Source organism: Trichosurus vulpecula, chromosome 1, assembly GCF_011100635.1.
Source record: "Trichosurus vulpecula isolate mTriVul1 chromosome 1, mTriVul1.pri, whole genome shotgun sequence".
Taxonomy (NCBI): domain Eukaryota; kingdom Metazoa; phylum Chordata; class Mammalia; order Diprotodontia; family Phalangeridae; genus Trichosurus; species Trichosurus vulpecula.
In genome coordinates, this window is record NC_050573.1 from 236,333,610 (window position 1) to 236,358,437 (window position 24,828).

Below are 24,828 nucleotides of genomic sequence, written 5' to 3' on the forward strand. Positions count from 1 at the left end.
CAGGGTCATATGGCAAGCTAAAATGAGAGAGTAGGCCTTTAGTAAAGGAATTATGTTTTACTTTAAGTTAATATTTAAATTAACTTACATGTGCCACCTAGGTGACAGAGCATCAAGCTGGGAATGAAAAATTGACTTTTGATAATCTGCATAGCAACAAAGATAATCCAAAAAGCAGAGGATCCTGTGATAATAGTACAAAGAAAGCATTGGATATCAGGATTCTAAGAAATCAAGTGCCTACTACAAGCTTATTTGCCTAGAGTGGGAACCTTGGGCACCTTAGAACCTGTTTTTCATCTGCAAAATGGGAAAATACCAATCCTGTCTAACCCAGAGGTTGTTATGAAGATCAAATGAGATGTCCTCAAACACTTGCAATACTGGCGAGAAGTCACAATCCTGAGAGTTGACTATGTTCTTATGCATTCTAAGTTCTTTTTTTATTTTTCAAAAGAATCCACATTATTTTGCAACATGACAATCAGTAACCAAAAGAAAGAAGGAAATTATATCACTCAGCTATCTTCTCTTTGGCCAAATTCATTTTAGAATCTAACGGCTCAAGAAGAGCCCCAGAGTAGGTTGTAATTCTGGGCTTCTTAAAACTTTTTTTATATCATGATCCCGTGCTTTGGCGCTCTGGTGATCTATGGATCCCTTTGTCAGAATGTTTTGTTGCCAACATCCCTAATCGATGGAAATGCTAAATTTCAGTTACAGGTTAGTGAAAATAAAGATGTAACCCCCCCCACCCTCATCCAAGCTTACAGACCTCCCGAAATCCATCCATCTATCCTAAGTTAACTCATGCTAGGGATGGGAGGGATATAGTCAAGCATTTACATGACCAAACAGCCCCGTGTTATTTATGACTATAAAGAATGGGTTTTTGGTGATGATGGAGTACGTAAGTGAAAATGCCATTAGAGATGCCCTTTAGCTGTCCTAAGTTTCCCATCACAAAGCTGATGGCAACGTAACAATGTACGGTAATCTTAACCTTTGAAGATAGATAAGATAGGATTATAGGATATATTAATAGTCCTAATGCAGCTAGAACCTCAATGCTTCTTTTATTGCCTTAAGAAACAGTTTTAAAGGTATTTCAGTTCATTTTTCTATGAGTTCTAGTTTTATACCGAGTTCCATCTGCAAGCATTGTACTGACGGGCACTAATCAATAAGTACAGTATATTTTAAATCACAAGAGGCAGGTAGAGAAGACAGCAGGAGAAGTGAACTTGCAAACTCACAGCCTAAGTCACAACCAGGTGATACACAGTGCTTTTTTTTTTTTAAATGTTCCCAGAACAATTTGAAATGTGTAAAAATGTTCATGGCTGAGCACTAGACTAGTATTTGAATGGCAGGAAATTAGTTAGGATGCTAGAGGTTAACAAAATGATTGTCAACAGAAGTTTTAAGACTCATCCTTATCTGTTTACGTACTCTGGTGTGGTCCCAGGTCCTTCAAAGAGTGAAAAATGATACATCTACATTTCCCTATTCCTGTTCACATGGGATACTCTATAGTTCAATGATATCCAAGTTCCTACTTATTGTTAGGAAGTGCCTCCTCAACAAAATACTCTGCAGTGCATCACTTTTAAAGAAAATATTTTATTACATCATGAAAAAGGCAACACCAATCAACTAGGTTCATACTTGCTTAAAAAAATTGAAAATTTCTTTAGTAGACAGTATGTCAGCATCCTGTTCCACATGGGAATGAGAAGAAGACTATAGCTTTACTAAGTATTGCACAGTCTGAAAGAAATACCAACAAAAATAAAGGGAGAATGTGGGAATAAGAAAAAAAGAATCACATGATCTTGGGAAACATCTCACATTATGAATAATCTACCAAGAAACATTTTAAAAAGAAAACCCTTTGTTTCTACAGTAGCTTTTAAGTTTACAGTTCTTGGAATGACTATATTCCATTGAAGACATCTCAGTAACAGGAAGCTTCATTTCAGCAATCCTTTGTGCAAATATTAATAAAAAAAACATATATAAAATAATGCAGTCATTAGTCTTTTGACATCACCCAGACAACCATAACAAACATTTTCTGAGAATTCTGCTGCTTGAAAAAAGGGTTAGGCCATCAGTTTTGCCTGAAGCTCCATCTCAGCTGCCCTTTTGAGGGCAACATCCACTAAGAGCTGAAATCCACTAAAATCTTGGTTGAGGTCTGGTGGGGTTGGGGGGGGAGTGTTGAAAAGCCCACTCTGGGTATTTGCACTTGGTCCAGATTTACCCGTGTCCTCTGAGTACAGGAGAGAGGTGTCTGTGAAACCGTTGGCTGGTATCTGCTGCATATCTGTGTTCTGTCCGACACTGACTGACGGGCACAGATGGAAAGGGGTATCTTTCAATGCAGTCACTGTGGTATGGCAAATCACTGAGGGCCGGGCCAAAATCGATCCTGGGGATGGGGGCTTAGGAGACAGTGGTCTTCCTAAGGTCTGGTTTGGTCCAGTTGTACAGGCATGAAATGAGCTCTCATCTAAAGCTGGAATGAAGTTTTTGATGCCCATGGCAGACTCCACAGAGTTAGCTTCAGAAATCTTGGCCCCTCGGCGGGAAATAGTGTAGTGATTTGGATCCTTGCCATCTTTTCTCAGCATGTCAGGGAGGAGCCTGCGGCGTGCATTGATGAACCAGTTGCAGACCTGGGGAATATAACACCACCTTTTAATGTTTTTTACTTTTCTTTTGAAAGGTATGAAATGGTCTATTTAGATTTAAAAACTGTTTCAAGTGAGCAGACCCTAGCTAAGAGTGATTCTTCCAGAGTAAAAAAAACAAACCAAAAACTTTCACCGTTCTTCAAAAAGAAGAAACAAAAGTTGCCGGGTGTCTGAAATTTTTTTTTTATAGAAAGAAGTTTACCTTTTAACTCTCCTGTATATTAACCTATTACCTATTGTTCCTGCATTTAGGTTAATAAACAACAGGAAAGTCTTTCCTCTATGAAAAGAGCCACTCCTCCCCACAGTTACTGATTTTTCCTTGTTCAAATGACTATGTCAACAGACACAACATGAATTACCTCACTGAAATCTGTCCCTGTTTAAATATCAAACTAGTTTCCTGGGCAATAGAGGAAGGTCTAACCTCCTTTTCATATTTGCTGTATAAGTAGTGTTCTTTTAAAATATATCATTAAAGAAATTGTTATCTGATAAGATGATGTCTAAATAATCAGATTACCTTTCAATACTGTAAAACTTCTTTAATTTTGAAAGAGGAGGGGAGAGAAAAGAGAAAAGGCCTATGTATACATAAATCATCACATAAGAACTCTTCAAAATACCTTTGGGGGGAAAAAAACTATTTCAATAAACTTAACTTAGCGAGGTTTTGTTTTTGTTATTTTTTTTTTACCTGTAGTGTAGATAGGTGTGTTTGCTGGGATAGTAAAGCCTTTTCTTGTTCTGAAGGATAAGCATTGAATCGATGTTCATATAGCCAGTCCCGGAGAATTTGTACAGATTCTTTGGGTAGATTACCCCGTCTTCTCCGCTTGCCTGAGCCTGCTGAAGAGGAAAGGTCCAGGGGAATATCCATATTGTCATCATCCTCAGTCTCGCTGCCTGATACTGGAACAACACCTATGAAAACATTGAAGTCAAAAGTCAGTAGTCCAATTAATTCAGTTCAAGAAGATCAACTGTAGCAAGAGTTTTTTTTCTTCCAGCTACCAGAAGGGCTGTGCTGCCGACCATGATATGAGTCAAATGAACTAAGGATAGTCCTCCCACTGACTAACAGGTCATTAATACCAGGACCTTCTTCCTATGAAGATTTTACTTCACACATTCCTTTTAACTGGTGCCCAGAAAAACCTTTCATCTGCTGTGGCAGTCCAGACAAATTGCATCTAAAGTAAATATCATGCCACATGTTGCACAGGAAGGGTACTATAACGGTACGTGGCTAACAACTTTTTTTTTTAAAGGACACTTAAATAAGGAAGGTGTGTGAGGCAAGTTCTGGCGGTGGAGTGTAAATCTAATAGGTGTTCTAAAATACATTTTAAAATGCTAGCACATTACTCTCTCACCCCCTTTGATTGCATCAGTTTTAAATGATAGTGAGTCATCCCTAAATACTCTATTGGTGCTTGAGTGAAGATTAAAAGAACTAGAAATGCTTTACATACCCTAAGAAGGCATAGCATTTCAATTTTATTCTAAGAGATATTTTATTGTTCCCCCACTCTATATTCACATAAAGTTAAGTCACTATACCAAATTAATAGCATCTTCTAAATATGATTAGCTATGAGAACTGGTTTCAATATACATTTTTGGTTCCTGAAAATATTTAAAAAATCACTTCCTCCTCCCCACTCCATCTCTGGCAGTCACATATAATTAATTTGGCAAAGCAGATCCCTGGTCATTGGGAGCTAGTACATTCTATACATTAAACCAACACCATAAAATATTTTTATTTGGCCACCATGTTCAGCCTGAAACTTGTCCTAGGACAATGTAAACTAAACAATATAATTCCCAAAGAAAAATCTACTTTGGTTTTAAATACTTTAATCCCAACAGCAATTTTAGGAATTCACACACACTGTAAAATCCAAACCACAGATAGGACTGGCTTCAATTAACACAACTCATTAAATGGCACTTCTATTTATGAACATAAGTTCCCCCCCCCCACAATCATTTTCTTTAAACAACTCCATCCCTACAATTTCAGTGTTTCTCTGGATCACTATAGTTGTTAATTTTGTCCCAGTCTGAAAGAGAAAAACTACTCTTTTCAAAAACACAGGACCTAATGAAAATGTTTTACAATTCGATAACAAGGACAGAGTTCTTCTCAAAGTTAGTTAACTTGTTAACTTGTTTTCCCCCCACAGATGAATATAATTAAATATTTTAGCATAATAAAACAAGAAAGCTACTCACTATTTTTAAAAGATTTGTTTATGAGATTCCACTTAATGCCTTTCTCAGTTAATTGACCACTGCTTTACTTTGACACACATATTTAGATTTGGACTGCAGGGGGCAGGAGGTGTTGAGAAGAGAAAAAGAAAAATGGTATCCAGGGAAGAGCCAGAGACCTCAGGAGACAGTCAAAGTAATGAAAGCTCTAACAAAGAAAAAGAACTGTGATTATGCAAATACATACATTTTAGGAGAGACTCAAAGTTTAGCCAACAGTTATAAACTCCATAACTATGTTATACCCTTTTGTGGCCCTATTAACAGTAGAATTTAAGTAAGTTGCTTTTCAGAGATGCATCAAAGTTACAGACTTTTATTAAATAGCTAAGAATGGAAACTTTGGAAAAACAAACTTTTAGGAAGTCTACTTCCGTTAAAAAAAAATAGATTAAGAATAATAAAGCAAGCTCCTTGTTTAGGCTAGAAATTTCATATTAATGAGGAAAACTATACTTGGTATTCAGCCCTGGCAATTAGCATTTTTTTAAACACACAAAGTCAATTTGAGAAAGATATGTCAGCAACTGAAAAATGTGAATAAAGCAATTGCTTTAAATACCCCCCAAATCTGAAAAGGCAGTCTTTGGGGCTTATCACTTATTGCCTTTTTCCTAAGAAACCAGCCATGAAGTGTGAAAATCTGCTTTTAGAGCAGTTGGTTCCTAACTGTAACTTGGTCATAACAAAGGGCAAAGGGAAAAAAGCTTGCCCTTTGATCTTACTCAGTTTGACAAGAAGCTTGATCCCTTCCCAATACGTTAGTGACACTGACACAAAAGCAAGTTTCAGTTAAGCAACACCAAACTGCCCTGAAAGACTTTCCTCTATCCCGAGTTCATTTAAATAAATGAATGACAGGCCTCTGAACTTAACAAATATTTCCAATATGTGCACAAAAGCTTCAGTAACAGGAAGTTGGGACTGGAGTTCCCTGACTATACCAGCTGATATGTTCAGTGCCGCATAACCACGTTTGCTGCTGTCAAGACTGTTTTCATTGAAACCATGCCTATTGATTATGGCTCAGATCTATTTTATTTTTCTTTGTTAGTCATTTCCTTTTGTAACAGATCTGGAAAAGTTTCCCAGAGATGACTTGTTTCCCAAATATGAATTCATAGGTCATGTTAGTACAAAGGAACAGATTGCTTTTACTCTACCTACTTCCTTATTCTCAAAGGGTCAGGACTGTTACTTAGTATTTGATAACGGGGCCCAAAGAGGCAAGATTAGCTCTTAGAATACTTAAGACTCTCCAGATCAGTAGCATGACAACAAATGAAAAAAAAAACCCAAAAAACTTGTCAGTTGAACTAAAACTAAAGGAGCCGAAGGCAAAGAATCTAGACATGATAGTGATAAAACTAAAGGGAAAATAGGTTAACCAATAATTTAATTAAGCAAAAATTTGGATAGGAAAAGTTTCCTGTTAAGATGGTGTCCCTGGAGACACAATGGGAATCTTAACACTTGAGTCATCCAAACTGAACTGGGCTTGGCTGGCCCAAACAACAGAATCTCTCAAGCAAGAACATAACACTGTCAAAAGGCAAGAAGATTAAAAGAACTACTGGAACTTTTCTAATCCGACCATCTACCTGTTTGCTTTTCAACCACTTTAAAAAGGATTCTTTTGTAACAGTCTGCAATTTTTCATAAGTACAATCCTCTAATTTGCAAATCAATTTATAATAGTCCAGTTCTCTGTGATTTGGTCCAAGTTGCTTTTATTAAAGTGAGCTTTAAAAATATTTGACACATAACTTTTACATTAAAACGACCACAAACCCATCCCACAGACCACGTCATTGGCAACAGTTGGCCCGAGAGATCCTTAAATCTTCCAGTAACACAGAATACGAAAACCGTTTCATCCCTCAAAGGTAGTTTTTACAAAGGGAAAGAGGGAGGAGGCAGGAGAGAAGAGGAGGAAGAGAAGGGAGGGGCAGGAGAGAGGGAGGGAAGCAAGCAATCTAGCTTTTGTTCCTGTGTTCCACTGCCTGAACTTTAATCATCCCCCAAAGCAGTAAAATTTACCACAACTCAAAGAGAATTCAAAAGAATTTTAGATTACAAGAAACCAGAAAAGATACGAAGAACTGAAACAGTGAAGTGTCCCGCAAATGCAATCTGCCAACCAAACCTTCAAAAAAAAGAAAACCTTTGTCCTAACGTCAACCATCAATAGTCTCATCTCCCCCACATGAACTCTAAACCAGTGACCTTCTTCCTATAATCTCAAAGTTTCCCCCTCCACCATGGCACCTTTCATTGTTTGCATTATTTCGATGCTGAATAACCAGAACTTCGGCTCACAAGACTGATTACCAAACGCTCACACTAATCATATCAGCATTTTCACACACTCAATTCTTTATTATAAGTGGAGAGGAGGAAGGGGGAGGGACCAGGAAGAATGCGGGAACCGGGGGGAAGAATGCGGGGGCAGGGGGAAGACGCAGGGAGGCAGTTACAAGTTTCCAGCAAAGTTGGGTATTTCGACAGTCCCTACCCCGAGGCGCAGCCCGAACAATGGGACGGGCAGAAGGCGGAAATCTACTCGAAGAGAGGAAGGGAACACGAATGGGTCATTTAAAGGAACAAAAAAAGGGGGGGGGGGACAACAACCCCTAACTGTAGTCAATTCCGCCTAAATGGACAAACTGCCCCCACAGAAATTGCCAGGCACCGCCAAGCCCACCCAAGGGGGAGACTTTTTTTCACTTCGGGGACTATTTCAGACGCCATTCCCAGGGCGTGCGTAGGGAAATTGCCGCGTTATCACTAATCAATGAATTCAATGAACCACCTTATGAATGCCGTAACCTGGAGAGGGGAGGGGACGAAAGGTGACCCAAGCCGCTTTTAACCTAATCTTGGACTGTAAATTCCCTCCAAGCTTCCAGGGAAAAGTTTGGGAGGGGGGAGGAGTAGGGAGCGACCTTCACCAAGGGTTTCAAAGTCTCTGAATCAAACTAGGAGAACCCTCGCGTAGGGGGTTCGGTAGGAAGAACCCAACGCCTCGTGGCATTCCATTCCAACAATATTCTATCTCATAACGTATATTACGCGCCCTCCACCCCTGGGGGGAGGCTGCCTCAATCTCTCTCTGGGCATTACCAGTCTGAAAGAATGTGGAGTTAAAAAAAAAAAAGCCATCCCTCGAGGAAGTTGGTGAGCATGCGCAGTAGAAGGCTTCCCACCTCGCTTTGGAACATTTGCTGCAGGACCCGATTAACTTATGTTTTGAACCCCTCTCACATAAATCACAACGGAAAATTCAACTCTAGCTTCAGCAAGCCGAGAGCCAAGCTTTTTTTTGCGTTCCTCCAGGACTAAAGGGGGAACCATTAACTCCTCCCCATCTCCCCCACCAACGAATTTCAAAGTTGGGTGTTTTCTAAAGACAGGTTGATGCCAAGTTGCAGTTTTTAAAAACTTCAGGGCGCTTTTATAGAAACAATCACAGACCCCAACTGGCACTTACAAGCAGACTTGCCTGTCAAAATGAAAGTCAGCAGTCTAAAACATTCTTTAAAAAAGGGGAGGGGGGCAGTTTTATGACATTAAAAAATTCTTCCGTTCTCCAATTTAACCCCTTAAAAATGCGCCCACCCCCAAATTGGGAAGCTTTTTAAAAAAAAAGTCCAACATTTCATGCCAGGAAGTTTTTTTTTTTGGGGGGGGGATTATATATAGTACGTAGTATGCAAAGTTAGCATAATAACAAAAAAGAAATATCACATTTCAATGAGGGGAAGAAGTTAGTGTATAGTATACATAAGTTGGCATAATGACAAAAAGAAATATTACATTTCAATGAGGGGGGTAGTTAATATACAGTATATACGGTATACAGAAGTTTGTATAATTACAGAAAAGAAATATCACATTTCACTGAGGGGGGAGGTGGAGAGAATAGTCCAAACCCAAGCTCTGAGTGAGAGCCCTTCAAGCCTAAGTTTCAAACAAAGACTCAGTGGATCCTGCCATCCAGGGTGCTCCCACTCCAAACAGAGACGACTTTGTTTGGTTGGAGCCTCTCGTTTTGAAAGTTAGGAAATAAAAGTCTCATCACGGGTTAAGAAACGGGGTGAAGTTTGCCTCGGAAAGGCTAAAGGAAGGGGTCGCGAATGGCGGGGGGGGGGAAGAAAGCTTCGACTCGTGTTTTCAAAAAAGCATGGGGGTGGTGGGGCAGACAATGAAACTTTGAGGAGCACAAACAAGGCAGTTGAGCGTGCTTCTTGACAACGTGCCAGCAGCATGGAGAAACCAGTCTCTAAACAACAGCCCCTCATGTTGTGTCTAGAAGTGAAACATCAACCAACTGCCATTGTAAACCGGACCTCAACAAAGAAAAAAAAGGATCCAGGACTCCTGGGATGGGATAGAGTGGTGGTGGTGGTGGGGCACTTTTAGGGGAAAAAGATAAAGTAACCCAAAAGTCCAGGCAGCTAGCTTATTACTAGTCCACACAGCACTAACTGCCCAAGCACGTCCTTCCCCCCACCCCCCGAAAAAGTGAACCACATACATTTGGATGGGGATATGAACAAACATCCACACAATCATGCATACACAACCACACGGGGGGACGGACGCATGCTACACTTACCTTTCTTAGTTTTCATTCTTGATTTCTACTTCCACCAGGCGGAAATAATTCTCTTTCTGAATGCCCAGGAAAGAGGAGCCAGGGGTGGGATTTCTTTTCTTTTTCTCTTTTTTCCTTCTGCCTCCTTCAGAACTGTCTCCCCCTTAACTTGCAGAAGGTGCTGGTGGGGGATTGCTCCGGCCGTTAGGACTACACAAGGCGCTACAATCCCAAGCGCCTTGGAGTTGGAGGGGATTCAACTGACACTTTGAGCCTCCCTGATCCCTAGAAGTCGGGTCGGGGGCTCGTCCCCTTCCCAATCCGGCTTCCCCTCCCTACTTTCGTCCTTTGTTCTTTCCCTCCTGCTTCGGTGCTCCACAGCGCCTTAAGCCCCAGCCTGTCAGAGTGAGAAAGGAAAGGGGAGAAGGTACAGGAGGTCCTTCCTCCACCCCCAACTTCTCCCCCTCAACAGCTCACACCCCCCCCTTTACTCTCTACCCCCCCCACACACACACCCGCACCTTCCAGCAATGAGTAAGTGAGAGTAAGCGAGAGCAGCAGCCCCGACCGCCCCAGCACTCGCTGCCTCTTCCCTCCTCCCTAGCTGCTGTCACTCTGACAGATAGATACAAGAGAAAGGAGGGGGAGGGGAAGGGGGGGAGGGCACAGGAGTAAAAGGGGAGGGGAGGAAAGAAAAGAAACCAAACCCTTCCCCGCTTGTTCAGTTTCTAGGACCCGCATCACTGGCACCGTGGCGATGGTGACCAAGCAGCCAGTCAGGAGAGGAACCCTCCCCCACTTTTTTTGGCCTTTCTTCCTTAGGCAACCTCCCGTTTGATCATTAAACTGGAAGAGGGTGTTTTTTTTTTTAAAGGATGCCCCTTCCTCTTTCCTCGCCTTGAAGGAAAAGACTTTTTTTTTTGACAGCTACCTTTAACTTAGCTTTCCCAGTGGCAGCGGACTGAGATCTACGCTAGGCTGACTGTGAATGGGGTGGGGGTGGGAGGAGAGAAGGGAAAGTATGCAGCAGGGTGAGGACGCACTGCTTGCTTACTGAATCAGCTTTTACCCTCTACCCCCGTCCTGGGCTCCCGCCGCTTCTCCTTTTTCTCTCCATCAGTGCTCTTCCAACAAAACTACACTACTTTGGGGAAGTAGATAAGAGGAGAACCACACACCAAAGAGCGATCACCTCCCGTCCGTCCTGCGTGGTTGCTAGCGCTGGACAAGGATTGCAAGGCAGTTTCGAAATCCCGAGCACGCTGGAGACAGACACTCTGTCATGCCCACATGCTCTTTAAACGTCTCTGCGTGTGTATGTTTGTGTGCGCGCGCGCGCGCTTTGCATGTCCTGATTCAACTCGGCCGCAGTAGCTGCCGCAGCAGCAGAGGCGCTGAGTCTTCCTCCCCCCCACCAACCTTCGCCAGCCCTCCCCACCCCACCCCCCGAGGCAGCTGCTGCCTTTATGGGAAACGGGCGAAAACATCGTGGCTGCTCATCTGGTTCGGTAAACAGTTCCTACTTTTAGGACTTACAACCCTGTTTGGGTACCCCCTCCTTCTCTCCCGGTATTTCAAACAGAAACTAGCCATTAAGTAAACACATGTTCCTGCGAGTTTATTTTGGTTGAGAGTTATGAGGACTCCAACAGGAGGTCCTTGATGAAATTACCCTTTTAAATACCAGATGCTGTTTTTGCTGATTTCAAGAAATGCATGCCCACCCACTCTTCTCCCCTCCCCCCTTCCTCATGATTTAGTTTTCCCTAATATATATTATATGCATATGTTCCGCTTTTCTTCTGAAGCAAACATGTCACATGTCATAGTAATACTTTCCCCATTGCTTAAACAAATACGCAAATAAATCGCCCAGTAGAGACGTAAGCTGTCCAGATCCGCCTCCGGTTTAAAGCACTGGGGTGTTTTTGGGGTTAGGCCCACTAGGATGCTGGCTGCACACGCTCCGTGAAAATAAGGTTAAGTCCGTGGAGGTCTCATGCAAGCAAAAAAAAAAAAGCGTAACCTCTGTTTTAGATTTGGTGTATAAATTAAAGACAGTACCCACCCTTAGGCAAAGGGAGAGAGCTCGAGGATGTGTTAAGGACAGAGTTTAAAAATCAAGGGTGGCTTTTCAATTACAGGACTTTAAATGAACAAGCAAAGCTTCACTCTTCAGAAGTCAGGAACCTTTTCCCCCCCTCTTTCCTGTGGGCTCCAGACTGCTGAGCACATAAGGGAACACTCACAACCAAAGCGGCACAAGGGGAAAACAACAAGGTCTTAAAAAAAAGAAAACCCAACACACAACGTGGAAGCTACATTGTAACTCTTTATGTAGTAGAGTTCCTTCCATTGCCCTGGCTAGAGATAAAACAGCTGTTGTATCTTGAATGAGGGACAGATGTGGGGCGGGAAGGTGGGGGTGTAGAATAATGCAAGTTAACCAGTCGCTGGCGCATTTTGCTTGCCTCTGTTAGTGGTTTTCTTTTTTATTTAATTTAAAGGGTTGTTTGTTGCTGGGATTGGTGGCTCATATCCGGCTAGGAGTGCTGAGCGCATGGGGACGGGTTGAGGAGGAGGGGTGGAGGAAAGAAAGAGAAAGGAGGAGGAGGCAGGCAGTGAGCAGTGACGTGAGGCCCTGCCCAGCCAGACATACTGACTCAACAGTCTGAATGGCAGGGAGGCCTTGGCTTGTACAGTTGTTACTGAGGAGATGTTTTGTTTTGTAACTTCGAAAGCTGCTTCGGCTGCCCTGGGCAGCTTTCGAAGTTACCAAACAAAATAGTTCTTCGGGCTCCTTTAACCCTCTCTAGACCCTCCCTGCCTACGACAAAAAAGAACCTAGCAAACATTGCTTTAGCCACAGGGTGGTTCCCATTATTTTCACCCAGCTATCTTTTTTCATATTCCTTAAGATTTTTTAATCGCTGGTTCTCCCTCTCCAGTAGCTGCTGGGAAAGTAGAACTGAGTTTCTAGATCTGCCCAAGCTTGAAAGCAAAGAAAAAAACCGAAAGGCCCTATGTATATAGCCTGTGTAGAGGGAGTAGAGGGAGGGGGCGAAGGAACTCCTTCAAACTAAGATGGAAAAAAAAAAGTCAGTCTTTAGTACTTAACCTTTGCTGGGGGGGTTTTCAACCCACTCTTAACCATTGTACTGGGTGAGCCTGCTTTTCTCTAGGTAATCAAGTCTAGTTGATAATTAAATCAGAGGAAATGCTGGGGAAGAGAAAAGCTTAGAAATATGGTAGGCCTCGCTGCCTTGGCCCAAGCCCATCTAAGTCTGTTCTCTTTCCCCAAATCCTACAGCCTAAAGAGGTTTGTGCCCAAAATATGGGAGTCTAACTCTGGGACAGAATTGGTTTGTTAGTGCACTTTTAGGAGTTGCCTAGGGCAAATGAAACTAGACCCTTGGGAAAGAAAAGGTAAAGCTAAATGGGGGGGGGGGGTCACCAAATAACTGGAATTTAAAAATCTATTGGGCACCTTTAAGGGATGTTGGGGAAGGAGTGTGTGGAAAAGTGTAGTAATTTACCTAACGGGAGGTTACTTCTGAATATTGTGTGGCTTCTTAATGACCGCCAAACAATTGTCCTTTTCCCAGTAAGTAGTTTTAGAGATGTTATTTAAAAATTGGACTGATGTAGAGCGTATTGGAGGAAGTGGTTGATAAATGCTTAATTCTGTGCTCTTACCGTTATTTCTTTTCCCCCAGGCACATATATTTCTACTTATCTACTGTTGCTGCCTCAAGGCCAAGAAAAGAAACAGTTGTTTAAAACTTGAGTTACTACAGTGCTTTCCAGTCTTTAATAACTGAAAACTCAGAGAGGTAAACTTGGAAAGGCAGATAAATAGAAATAGGTATAGATAAGCCACTCTGGGAGTTTTTCTGTAAGAGGGTGAAAGACCTGGAAAAACACTTACTGATGAATTATTAAAAGTTTTCTTTTTTGGAATTCCAAGTTAGAGAAGTATTCCAACACAAAGCATAAAATGGTGAATTGAACTAGATGACCCCCAAAATTCCTTCCAGCTCAGATCCCCTCTGTGATTCTGTGCCCTGGAGTGATGCCCAGCTTCTAAGGGAGTCCCTACAGAATCTGTCTCTGAGGGGAGTGGACCAAAGGTGCTCTAGGAAATCCTTACTTTATTAGAGCTGGTTAGGGTGGCGAGGCCCAGAAGGCAAATGTGGATAATTGAGAGAGTGGAGATGAGTTTACTTAGCAAAATTTTTCTTCAGCACTATCAATTGGAATTGTCTTTCTACTTCTTGTACTAAATAGTGTTTGTTCCCTCGTCATCATCACCGGTCCCTAATCTGCCCCTCCCTCTATTACCAGGTCTATTTAAATCTTCCTTTCCCCAATGATCACATTTTCTCGTTCCCTTGGGAGACCTAGAGACATATTTAGGATATGATAACGTATTGAGCAATATCAGCTGCTTATAAGCTTTTTCTAAGGGTGGAGAGAAGACAGAGGAGGGCAGCTGGGAGGATATGTGGGGCATGGAGAGATACAGCATATTTATTCCCTCAGAAGAGATGCAGAATAATTGAAACCACTGCCTCCTCAGCTCTTTGAAATTAGAGTCACCCCTTCTCACAGTCTTTCAATAGTTTCTGTTCCGGCCTGCCTGCCTGTAGTTTAGTCTCATGTGAGACTGCTTGTTCAATTGAATTGAATTAAATTGAGATCAAAGTTGTTATTCTCTGATAGCCGTCCTGAATAAAGGGATCTAAAAGTGAAGTGTGGGTGTTAGGAATAGAGCAGGACTGAACCGGGCAAGGTTACAGTGCCTAGAGTAGGTTCATTTGTAATAACCTTTCATAACCCAGAGGCCTAATTTGAATTCTGAGGGCCCTAATTAACAGAAAAGGGATATCTTGATATTTGGAGTAGTGGGTTAGGTTGAAGTCAAGAGCTGAGTTTTAGTCAGATTTACTTGGAATGGCTGTATGGCCATAGGCCAATCACTCAGCCTCAGTTTCCTTGCCTCTAATGTTATGGAGTTGACTTTTGGGAAAGCAATTTGGAATTGTCCGTGTTTTTAAATTGTTCAGACCCCTTGGCCCAGAGATTATAATGATAGCTAGCATATTAACTAAGGCTTTTTAAGTGCATTACATATGTTATTTCATTTGAAACTTATAACAATCTTGTGAGGCAGATGCTATTATTATCCCTATTTTAGAGATGAGGAAACTAGTCCTGGGTCACAAAACATTAATAATAAGCATCTGAGGTAGAATTCAAACTCAGGTCTTCCTGACTCAAGTCTAGCCCTCAATTATTCACTGCGCCCCCTAGTGGCCTGTTAGATTCTCTCCATTTATATTGGATCTCTACTCAAATTTGCTTATCAACATCAAGACTCATAATTGCAAAAATATTCATAGCATCATTGTGATAAAAAGCCTCAAAGCGTGTGCCCAGTGATTGAGGAATGACTGAACACATGATTGTGTGTGAGTGTGATGGAATATCACTGCAATATTGAGCAATGACAAATATGAAACATGGGAACCTTTATGAAGTGAAGCTTTGAGGAAAACCAAAGAAAGTAATATACACAATGACTAAGAGAGCAATATACACAAATACATACAGTCATCACAGGCAGGCAACAACACTTTAGTCAAATACAACAGTCATTGTTCGCATTATACCGTCAAAGTTAAAGGAGACAAACTTACTTTCTGTCAACAATTTATAAACTTAACTCTTTCAAGGACTGCATCCTCTGAGGACTGACTTATTTTTCTTTTTAAAAAATTTCCCCCAGTTACATGTGAAAACAATTTTTAACATTTGTTTGTAAAACTTTGAGTTCCAAATTCTCTTCCTTGCTCCCTTCCCACCGCCCTCCCCCATTAAGAAGACAAGCAATTCAATATAGGTTATACATGTGTAGTTAGGCAAAACATATCCATAATAGTCATGTTGTGAAAGAAAACATAGACAAGAAAAAAAGACTCAAGAAAAATAAAGTAAAAAAAAAGTACACTTCAATCTGGATTCAGACACCATCAGTTCTTTCTCTGGGGATGCATAGCATTTTTCATCATAAGTCTTTCAGAGTTGGAGGACTGACTTCTTTCCCTTGAAAGAGAACTAACTTGAATGTTTTTTGGGGAGTATCTTCTTTATCAAAACAATATTTATAAATGTTTAAAAATTTAAAATAAAAGAAGAGGGTTGGATCAGATGATCTCTAAGGAATAAAGATTTCTGTAGCTCTAAAATTTTATAAATTTAAGCAAAACTTACTCCTGTGAAGTTGTAAATAGTATTGAAGGGCAATTGCCCTTTATGCTCCTGGCTACCAGAAAAAAGTATACTTGTTGCCTGGACATTTGATCGCTGTTACCTGCCCCGTCCATTTAGCTATTCTTTTTAAAATCTTCCCAAAGGAAATCCAGGCTTTCTATAGCCATGTGAAAAAAATGCTCCAAATTAGTCATAGTTAGAGTACTTCAAATCAAAGCAATTCTGAAGTGTCAACTTCATACCTCTCAGATTGGAAAAGGTAACAAAAATGGAAAATGACATGTTGGAGGAGCTGTGAGAAAACAGGCACATCATTGCAGTGATGGTAGAGCTGTGAATTGGTGCAGCCATTCTGGAAAGCAATTTGGAACTGTGCCCCAAAAGTTACTAACCTGTGCATACCCTTTCACTCCTCAAGACTGATATTAGGCTTGTAATCCAAAGAGATGAAAGAAAGATGAAAAGGTCCTATACATACAAAAATATTTATTGTAGTTCCTTTTGTAGTGGCAAAGAGCTGGTAATTAATGGGATGCCCATCTATTAGGAAAAAGCTAAACGAATTATTGCATATGAATGCAGTAGAACACTATTATGCTGTAAGAGATGATGAGATGGTTTCAGAGAAACCTGGGAAGACTTGAAAGAACTAATGTAGAATGAAATAAGCATAACCAGATGAAGAATTTGTACTATAACAACAATATTTCAAAAACAAAAGAGTTTTTAAAGACTTAGGAGCTCTGATCAGCCATGATTCTAAGTCTGATAATGAAGAATACTGTCCACCTTCCAAAAACGAGGTGATGGAATAACATGTAGAAGGAGGCGTATTTTTGGACATGGCCAATGTGTGAATTTGTTTTATTTAGCCATACATATTTTTGTAGGGGCTTTTTGTTTGGTTTTTTTTTCATTTGGGGAAGAAAAAACTAAATGCTAATTTGAAAAATTAATTTTAGTCAGCCCAATTATATCTCTTCCCTACCTAGGAGCAGCCTTCAGGAAGTTTATATGCTGATAGGTATTGAATTATAACCATTCTCTCTCTGGGAACTGATTTCCTCTCATACATAATAACCTGTGACAAGGACTTGACTGTGCTACAGGATTTCCATGCTTTAGACAATCAGATTCTTGATTTCTATTCCAATACTCAGTGCCTTTGTACTCTATTAATTCCATTAGTTATTGTCTCACGTTTTCTATTTGTGTCTCCTGCCTCAGCATACATTATACACTTAAATACATGTTTTTCACTATCATCAGTTAGCAAGGGTTCTCAGTTCTTTCAGGCTATGCCGGAAGCAGAGCTGTACTCAGGATTTTTTGCACCTAGATCTAGCATCACAAATTTTGGAGTTGGCATGATGGGGGAGAGGTTCAAACCGAGAGGCTCCATCAGGGAGAATGCTACCTCCCCCATTCTGGTTGCCTGCATTAGTTAATATGACCATATTTTAAGTAATGATTCTGGATAAGCAGGTGCTAGGGGCAATTATTTGCTTACACCTGACATCTGAGAAGTTTGGTTATTATGAGGCAGGAGTGGAGTGATAAAACAATCAATCCATGACTGTTTATTAAGCCTACTGTGTGCTAGACACAAGAGATTTAAAAAAGGAGAAAAGAAAACAAATCTTTGCCCTATCCTATCAGATTGTAATACTTTAAACATGTTTTAAGGGAGGGAGCTGAAAGAGGGCTTTAAAGTCTTCCCCTCCTCAATATTTTTTTTTGCCAAGGTATTAAAACTGAAAGGGATTTTAGGGATTATCTAGGTTAGGGATTCTTAAATTGGTATAGGTGAGTTTGTCTTTTAAAATACCTTGCTAACTTTTTCAATATAATTGGTTTCATTTATAATCCTATATATTTTATTTTATATTTACATTCAGGTTTCACTATGACACGGTTAAGAATTCCTGATCTAAACTAATTCTTTGCTTTTTACATGTGGGTGGCCACACCTTGGTTAGAGTGTTGTGCTTGGAACCAGGAAGACATGAATTTGAATCCTGCCTCAGTCACTAGCTGTTCAACCCTGGGCAAGTCACTTAATCCCTCAGTTCCATTGTCCTCAGTTAGCAGATGTAATAATGCCTACCTCTTGAGGTTGTTATGAGGATCAAATGAGATAACAACTTATAAAACAATTTACAGGCCTCAAATGCTAGCTATTTTAATCATTATTATTACAGAGACTATTAGGCATGGGGGAAAGTACAGTGTCAAGTCAATAAGCACTTATTAAGCACTGTGCCAGGCACAGTGCTAAGTCCTGGGGATGCAAAGAAGATCAACCAAAACCAAACCAAGGAGGAGACAACATGCAGACAGCAGCATACAAATAAGACCTGGACAGGTTAAACTGGAGACAATAGACAGAGGATGTTACTAGCACAAAGCAGGATCGGGAAAGCTTTCCTAAAAAAGGTGGGATGTTAGCTGGGACCCAAAGGAGGTGGAGAAGAAGAGCTGATCTCTCTTGAATTGTATGTCCGTTTCATATATACATTCATCTCAAAGGAATCATTGAAACCAATCCCTTCGTTTTACAGATAAGGAGATTGAAGCCCATGGAGATGAAATGATTTGCCCAAGGTAATATAAGTAATGAGTAGCTGAGGGGAGATTCAAATTCATATCCTAACTTCAAATCTAATTCACCATCACTTACTGCTTAACCTTTTGCAGTTTGGCTTCCACCCCCATCGCTCTACTAATGCTGTACTGTGGAAGGTCAACAATTGTAAAGTCCAATTCCTCGGTCTTTGTTCTTTATTTCTTTGAAACATTGGACCCCGTTGCCCACTACTACATTCTTGAAACTCTCTTCCTGTGGATTATGCTACACTGTTCTAGTTCTTTTTTTTTTTAATCTTTCTGAATTTCACTTGGCCTTCATCCCCTCAAGACACTTTCTTTCCTTTAATTCTACTTTTCTAATTCCTATCCATCCTTCAAGGCCTTGCTAAAATATCATGCACTTCAAGCTACATTGGAAATAATTTCCCCTTCTCAACAATGTCTCACCCTACTTCCCCAGCAGCCTCTGGAGAATAAGATGCAGTCAAGTTGCTCTCCCAGAAGGAGCCACTACTTTCACCATTCTGTTCATAGGGACAAATAGTACAATTCCTTCCCTCCCCACCCAAGTACTTCTCTTTTTCCTTAGAAGAGGATACACACTGTCAAAAACCCTATAAATTTCCTGTCTTGGGGGACATTTCTCTCCTTTGAGACAATACTGGGACTAGTGGTTTCCCTGCCCTAGTTCCAGCTCTGGCCAGAAAAACCTTCCTACCAAACTAAAAAGAACTTTGATCGTAAGTCAGCAAAGTGCTTCGCAAGGACCAGGAGTGAAATTTGGGGAAGCCTGTTGCTCCAAGTCAGATACCGGTGATAATTGTCATGGGACCATAGCATCTCATGAAAATCGTCTATTAAGTCCAGAGGAGTTGTGATGTCCATCTCTGGAGGAAGTATATTTTGGATAAAATCACAGAAATTTTGAAGTATTAAAGTCATATCTTTGTATTCAATTTATACTATATCAATTCCTACTTATTGAGAGGAAGCCATAGCACAAGTGAATGAAGAGCTTACCTTGGAGTCAGAATGACCTAGATTCACTATCTGCCTCTGATACATGCTAGCTGTGTGACTCTGCACCCTCTTAGTGCCCTCAGACAACTTGATATAACTAGAAGTTATAGAGCAAGTGCTGATTAGGATGAGTAGAAGAAATTTCTTCACCAGAACCTCCCTACAAGGATGATGTCAAAATCCAGTCCAAAAAAAAAATCTATTAACATAAAGATTACTATCAAATCTCTCTGCTCCAGCCTCTCCCCAGAGCTCCATCCATATCTCTGTCTGCTAGATAATTCTCTGCTGAAACTCAAACAATATTCCCCAAACTGAATTTGTATTCTCCCTAAAACCTGTCTAACCTCCTCTTAACTTCATTACAGGTTTTCAGTTATCCAGGCTAATAGCCTTGGGGTCATCTTAAACTGTTCTCTTTCCCTCTTCCTTTTCCCCTAACCAAGTGCTAAATCCTTTGAATTCTACCTCTCTATCTTCCATCCAGCCTTAATTTTCACTTCTTACTCTTCAGGTCCTGATCTCTTTTTTTCCCCTTAAAGTACTAGAAAAAGCTACCTGATTAGTATGTCTGTCTTTATTCTATTCTCCAAATCTGTTCTTTGAGAAGTAACCTAATAATACACCAAACCGATCATCTCATTCCTCTATTAAAAATCCTGCTTTCCCCATAGTTCCCTTTTGCCTTCAGAATAAAGCCGAAACTTCTGATGCTGGTAATCAAGGCAGTCCACAATCCAACTTCAACCTAAGATTTCCAGTTTTATCTCATACTACTTCCCTTCCTGTTTAATGTGTTCAAGCCAAACTGGACTTATATTCTGTTTACTGTCCCCAAGCTGTCTTCTCCTGTCTCTGTGCTTTTGCTCATACCATCACTCATACCTAGGATGAACCCTTCCTCCTAATCCAGCTTCATCTATAAAGTCAGTCCTTTTCCTCAAAGCCCATTTCAAGTGCCACCTCCTCCTTGAAGCTTTCTCTGTTATCCCTCCCACCCCTACTCCCATTTCCTTAATGAAAGTTATCTCCCCTTCTCATAGCACTTTGTCTGACCCTCTCCTTTACACTTATCTTACTGTTCCTTGAATCATAGTTATGTATATGTCTTTAACCCTTTAAGAATGTAAGATGCTAAATAAAATAAAAGGATTTGTTGGCACCGAAAAAAATGTAAGATGCTTGAGAAGAGAGCCCATGTCACATCATTATTATCTTTTATCTTCTTTGCACCTTCAGTTTCATAAATTATGATATATATGATAGATTTTTTTAGCAAGCAGTATGGCATGGAGAGTCATGATTTCAGACAGAATTTCCTGTGTGTCCCTTTTGGGTGTTATCAAAGTTAAAAAAATTTATTTTTGAAAAAAAAAAGTCTTATTCTTGTCTACATAGATAAAACTAATCAGGACACCCAGAGCAGACCATTATAAATCTCAGGAGGCTTCTGCAACTGAAGAACTGCTCAGTCAACAAACTTATCTAGCTAGGAATTTACTAACATGTAGCCATTTTTAATCAGTAGTTTTCCATTGCATATGTCTAACTTTTTCTATTTAAAAAGTCTGTACTCCCTTAATCAAAGAAAGACTCAGTATTCTGGTTCTCTCTGTGTAGGTAGTAAAGCTTATTGCTGACACAATTCCCTGATTTCTGAATTGTTCCTGGTATTAGATCAAGTCCTATTTCCTTATCTAGGTATCAGAAGTGAGAGCAATGACAGGACCCCAGGAGACAGAACGCTGGTGAGCATGCTTTTGTACTATAATTCCAATTGATTCTTCCAGTCCTATGAAAACCTCTATCTGTTAGATTTATCAAGAACAACATAATAGCTTCCCCTTTTAGGGTCCCTGTTAAGTAAGGGAGGAAGTTTTTCCAGTTTATTGGATCGGGATTGCCCAAAGGGGACCCCTCAAAATTGATTGTATAATCATTATGGGCCCCAATCCACTAGATTTTTAATGAAATAGAATTTTTATACTTAACATATCCCCAGTGCAGTTTCCCCCTTGAAATCTTGAAATCTTTAAACACCTCCATAAATATTTGGAAATACATCACTCCAGACATGAAGATGTGGGTTTTCTGAGAGGCTGAATCAGAGAAATGAAAGCAGCAAAGGATTATTGTCAGCCTTCAAGATAATGAAGAGAAATTAAGAACAAAGATCCAAAAGTTGCCACTTCCCAGTCTATCTTATCAGAGCTTCATATATCCATAACTCCCTAAAACCTCTCGCATTAGCCTCTGCTATGCCTAATGAGAAGCTTTTGGATTTGGACCCCAGATTCTCTGCCTGTTTTTTGTATGTCCAATGGCTATATACCTAGGAGCTAAGCCAAGCCAAACTGGAATAGGACTTTTTCACCAATTGATATGACCCTGACTGCAGAGAAGCACAAAGCTTGGAGGTAATCAATGGAACTATGACTCCTGGGGCACCCCATTGAAATTAACAATAAGAAAATGAGCTACCCCACAAGAAGCCAAGGTCATTCAGTGCTCCTGATGACTACTTTGACAAGGATCAACCCAGCCAATCCAAGCGCTTCTCTGACATTGTCCAAACCCTCAATGACAGGTTAAAGGTGGGGAGGGGTTGCTTTAGTCCATGTGTCTTGGTCACTTTCAGATATCATCACCTATTCCAGTTTCCTGTAATCTGAAAACACAGGTGCATTTAGAAAAAGGTTAGAATAATTTTTTGCAGTGTGCCAACCCACCTTGGAAGATATAAAACAATTGCTGTCAGGCTTGCTGCCCAGAGAACAACTCTTAGACCTCAGCATGACTGCAAATTGGCCAAGTACTACACAATGATGCTGATCAGGGTCTTCAAGATACATGCCAACCTCTCCTTGACACAGTCTTATTGTATCTAGTCTCTTTCCCCAATTGATCAGGACCAGATAGCAGGCTGTAAACAAAAGCACAATATCCATCTGACTTACTACGGTAGAATGCTTACCATTCAAAAACAACAACACTTTTCAATAGTCCAGACCCAGAGAATTCATTAGAACCAATACTGTTGCAAAGCTTTGTCACTGGGCTCTAAAAGACTGTTTCCCAGGCTATTCAGAGTGCTCTTACATGATGGGAAGCGAAAGGCATTGCCAAGGTCGTGGTGGCAACAGCGTACTTTTACAACAAACAAGTAAAAAGTTCAACACAGGACAAGGCACAATTGGCTCTGCCAATTCAAACTGAAAAACTTTGTACGAGGAAATCTTTCCCAACCCAGTCATAATTCTAAAAGCCCACCATCATTATAAATGTGATGCATGGAACTACTGAAAACAACCTAGCCACTGGAAAATTGAGTTCCTTTCTTCCTGCAATGACCCAGTGCACATTTATTTTGGAATCTGGGACCCACTTGGTCTTTTGCCTTTTTTTTTGGCACTCTTTCTTGGTCCTACATATCTGCTGTTATACCTGGGATACATGGAAATTTCCTTAGAGATATTAGGGTGGCTCATTTTATACTTTCCTCTGATTTTCATTCCTGGGTCCCCATCATAGCAGACAAGGTATGGGCTGTGGATGATGAAGGCAAGATTTTCACATGTCCTTTCTCTTGTCCTGTCTCAGTACAAGTGGATCTCTTTGTAAATAAAAATGCTTTTCTCTTCTCTGATCATGCTGGCCTGAATTTATTGGGAGGAGACCTCTTATACAAATTAAATGTTATGATAATGTACAATTCTGAAAAGGTCTTCCTTGATTTACCTTGATGGCCATGTTACTCTCAGTATACTTGTACGATAGCCCTCCGTTGTTGTAACAGACTTAGCTGAGCCAGGTCCTAGAGTCATTTTGCTTAAAAGCACCTGTGGGTTCAGGCCTTTTGAAAAATGCAAACCGTATTTCTTCCAAACCTGGGATATCCCCTACCTCTTTTGCCCAATATCTTCCTTTCTGACAGTCTCTGGATGATATTGGGATTGTCATTAATGAACTTAGGGTCCAAGACATCTTTCTACTGTCACTGTGTAATACTTCTATTCTGCCTGTAGTGAGAACAGCTAAGTCATGCTGACAGTTCCGTTGATAGATTTGTCCAAGACTTCTGTGATATTACTAATTTTGTTATTTACAGCCACGTAACAGTTCAGAACCCAGCCATAATTCTCTCTTTTCTATCTCAAACTACCAAGTATTTCATTTACCTGGACCTATCTAATGTCTTTTTTTCCCCCTGTGCCTGTTCATTAAGACTTTCAGTATCTCTTTGCCTTCCAGTTTGGTTCCTTTTTTCTAACTTGGACCTGACTTCCCTAGGAGTTCTACTGAAATCCTTCCGTATATAACCAGGTACTGGGCAAGGCTTTGTATTGTTATAGGATAACCTGTCATGGTGCAGTATATAGATATTATTGTTGCTTCTCATTCGAAGGTTGTGCTAGTGATTCTCTGACGGACCACCTTGTCTGTTTGGGACATAAGGCCTCCAAATCCAAACTTCAGTTCTGCCAAACTCAAATTGTCTACACTGTTCAGTGTTATTTTGGAAGGTCTTAAGATCCTAGCCATAGATCGTATGTGTGCGTAGGCTTCAAAACAAAAACCAGTTACTCATGTTCTGGGAAACTCTGAGCTACTTTAGGCAATGAGTTCCCTAACGTTTTAGTCCTTACTAGACCACTCACAGATTTGATTTCTTTGACCCTATATTGTTGCTTGATATACACAAGGAGTCCTTTGTCTCCCTTATGACTCATATCTCCTCTGTGCTTGTTTTGTCCGTGTATGAGTTAAAGAAGCCTCTTACATTTTTTTTTAGTCATAGACACCTGGTTCATGCCTCAGAGGAACACAGTCCTTGTAGGAATCCCCTTAATTGATTGCTTATTTTAGTCTACTCCTGGATCCAGTGCTGCTGGATCTCCATGTCTTTTAGATGTTGCAGTTATAACTTTGCTTGCAGACAAAACGGTAGATATCTAGTCTTAGATAACCTTTGTATATGGTAGTTCCTCATGCACTGTCTCTCAAACCGTAAGAGGATTCAGCACTTTTTTACCTCATGACTATCTAGAGATAAAAAATGCCTTCTTGTACACCCTAGTATCAAAATAGTTCATGACTCCTTACTTCCAAGATTGGGGTGTCTCATTGTGTGCCTCCTTCTCCAGTTACCTTCACCTCACTGATACTCGCCTTGCTAATGTCTCTTTTTTTTTACGGGTCTTACAAATTTGACCTATTTGGGACCCTGATTAGTGCTTATACTGTTTTCTCCCCACACACTGTTGCTAAGTCCTACTGCATTCCTACTATCAGTGCCCAAGCCACAGAAATTTTTGCATTACCCTGTACTTGCACCCTGAAGGGCCTCTGGTTAACTGTAATCTATACTGA

General features: G+C 40.6%; 1 protein-coding gene across 2 annotated transcripts; it reads right to left on the reverse strand.

The window, feature by feature from the left end:
* Positions 1-1,607: 1,607 nt before the first annotated feature.
* On the reverse strand, positions 1,608-10,846 carry TGIF1 (TGFB induced factor homeobox 1). 2 transcript variants are annotated; one of them, XM_036742314.1, is made up of 4 exons: positions 10,755-10,846; positions 9,598-9,973; positions 3,397-3,623; positions 1,608-2,681 (listed from the first exon to the last, which is right to left on the reverse strand). In XM_036742314.1, the coding sequence occupies exons 2-4, from the start codon at positions 9,611-9,613 to the stop codon at positions 2,106-2,108; spliced, it is 819 nt and encodes a 272-aa protein (XP_036598209.1). In that variant the 5' UTR covers positions 9,614-9,973; positions 10,755-10,846; the 3' UTR covers positions 1,608-2,105. The 2 variants fall into 2 exon arrangements, with proteins under 2 accessions (XP_036598209.1, XP_036598208.1); XM_036742313.1 differs by having other exon boundaries at positions 10,631-10,801.
* Positions 10,847-24,828: the final 13,982 nt, after the last annotated feature.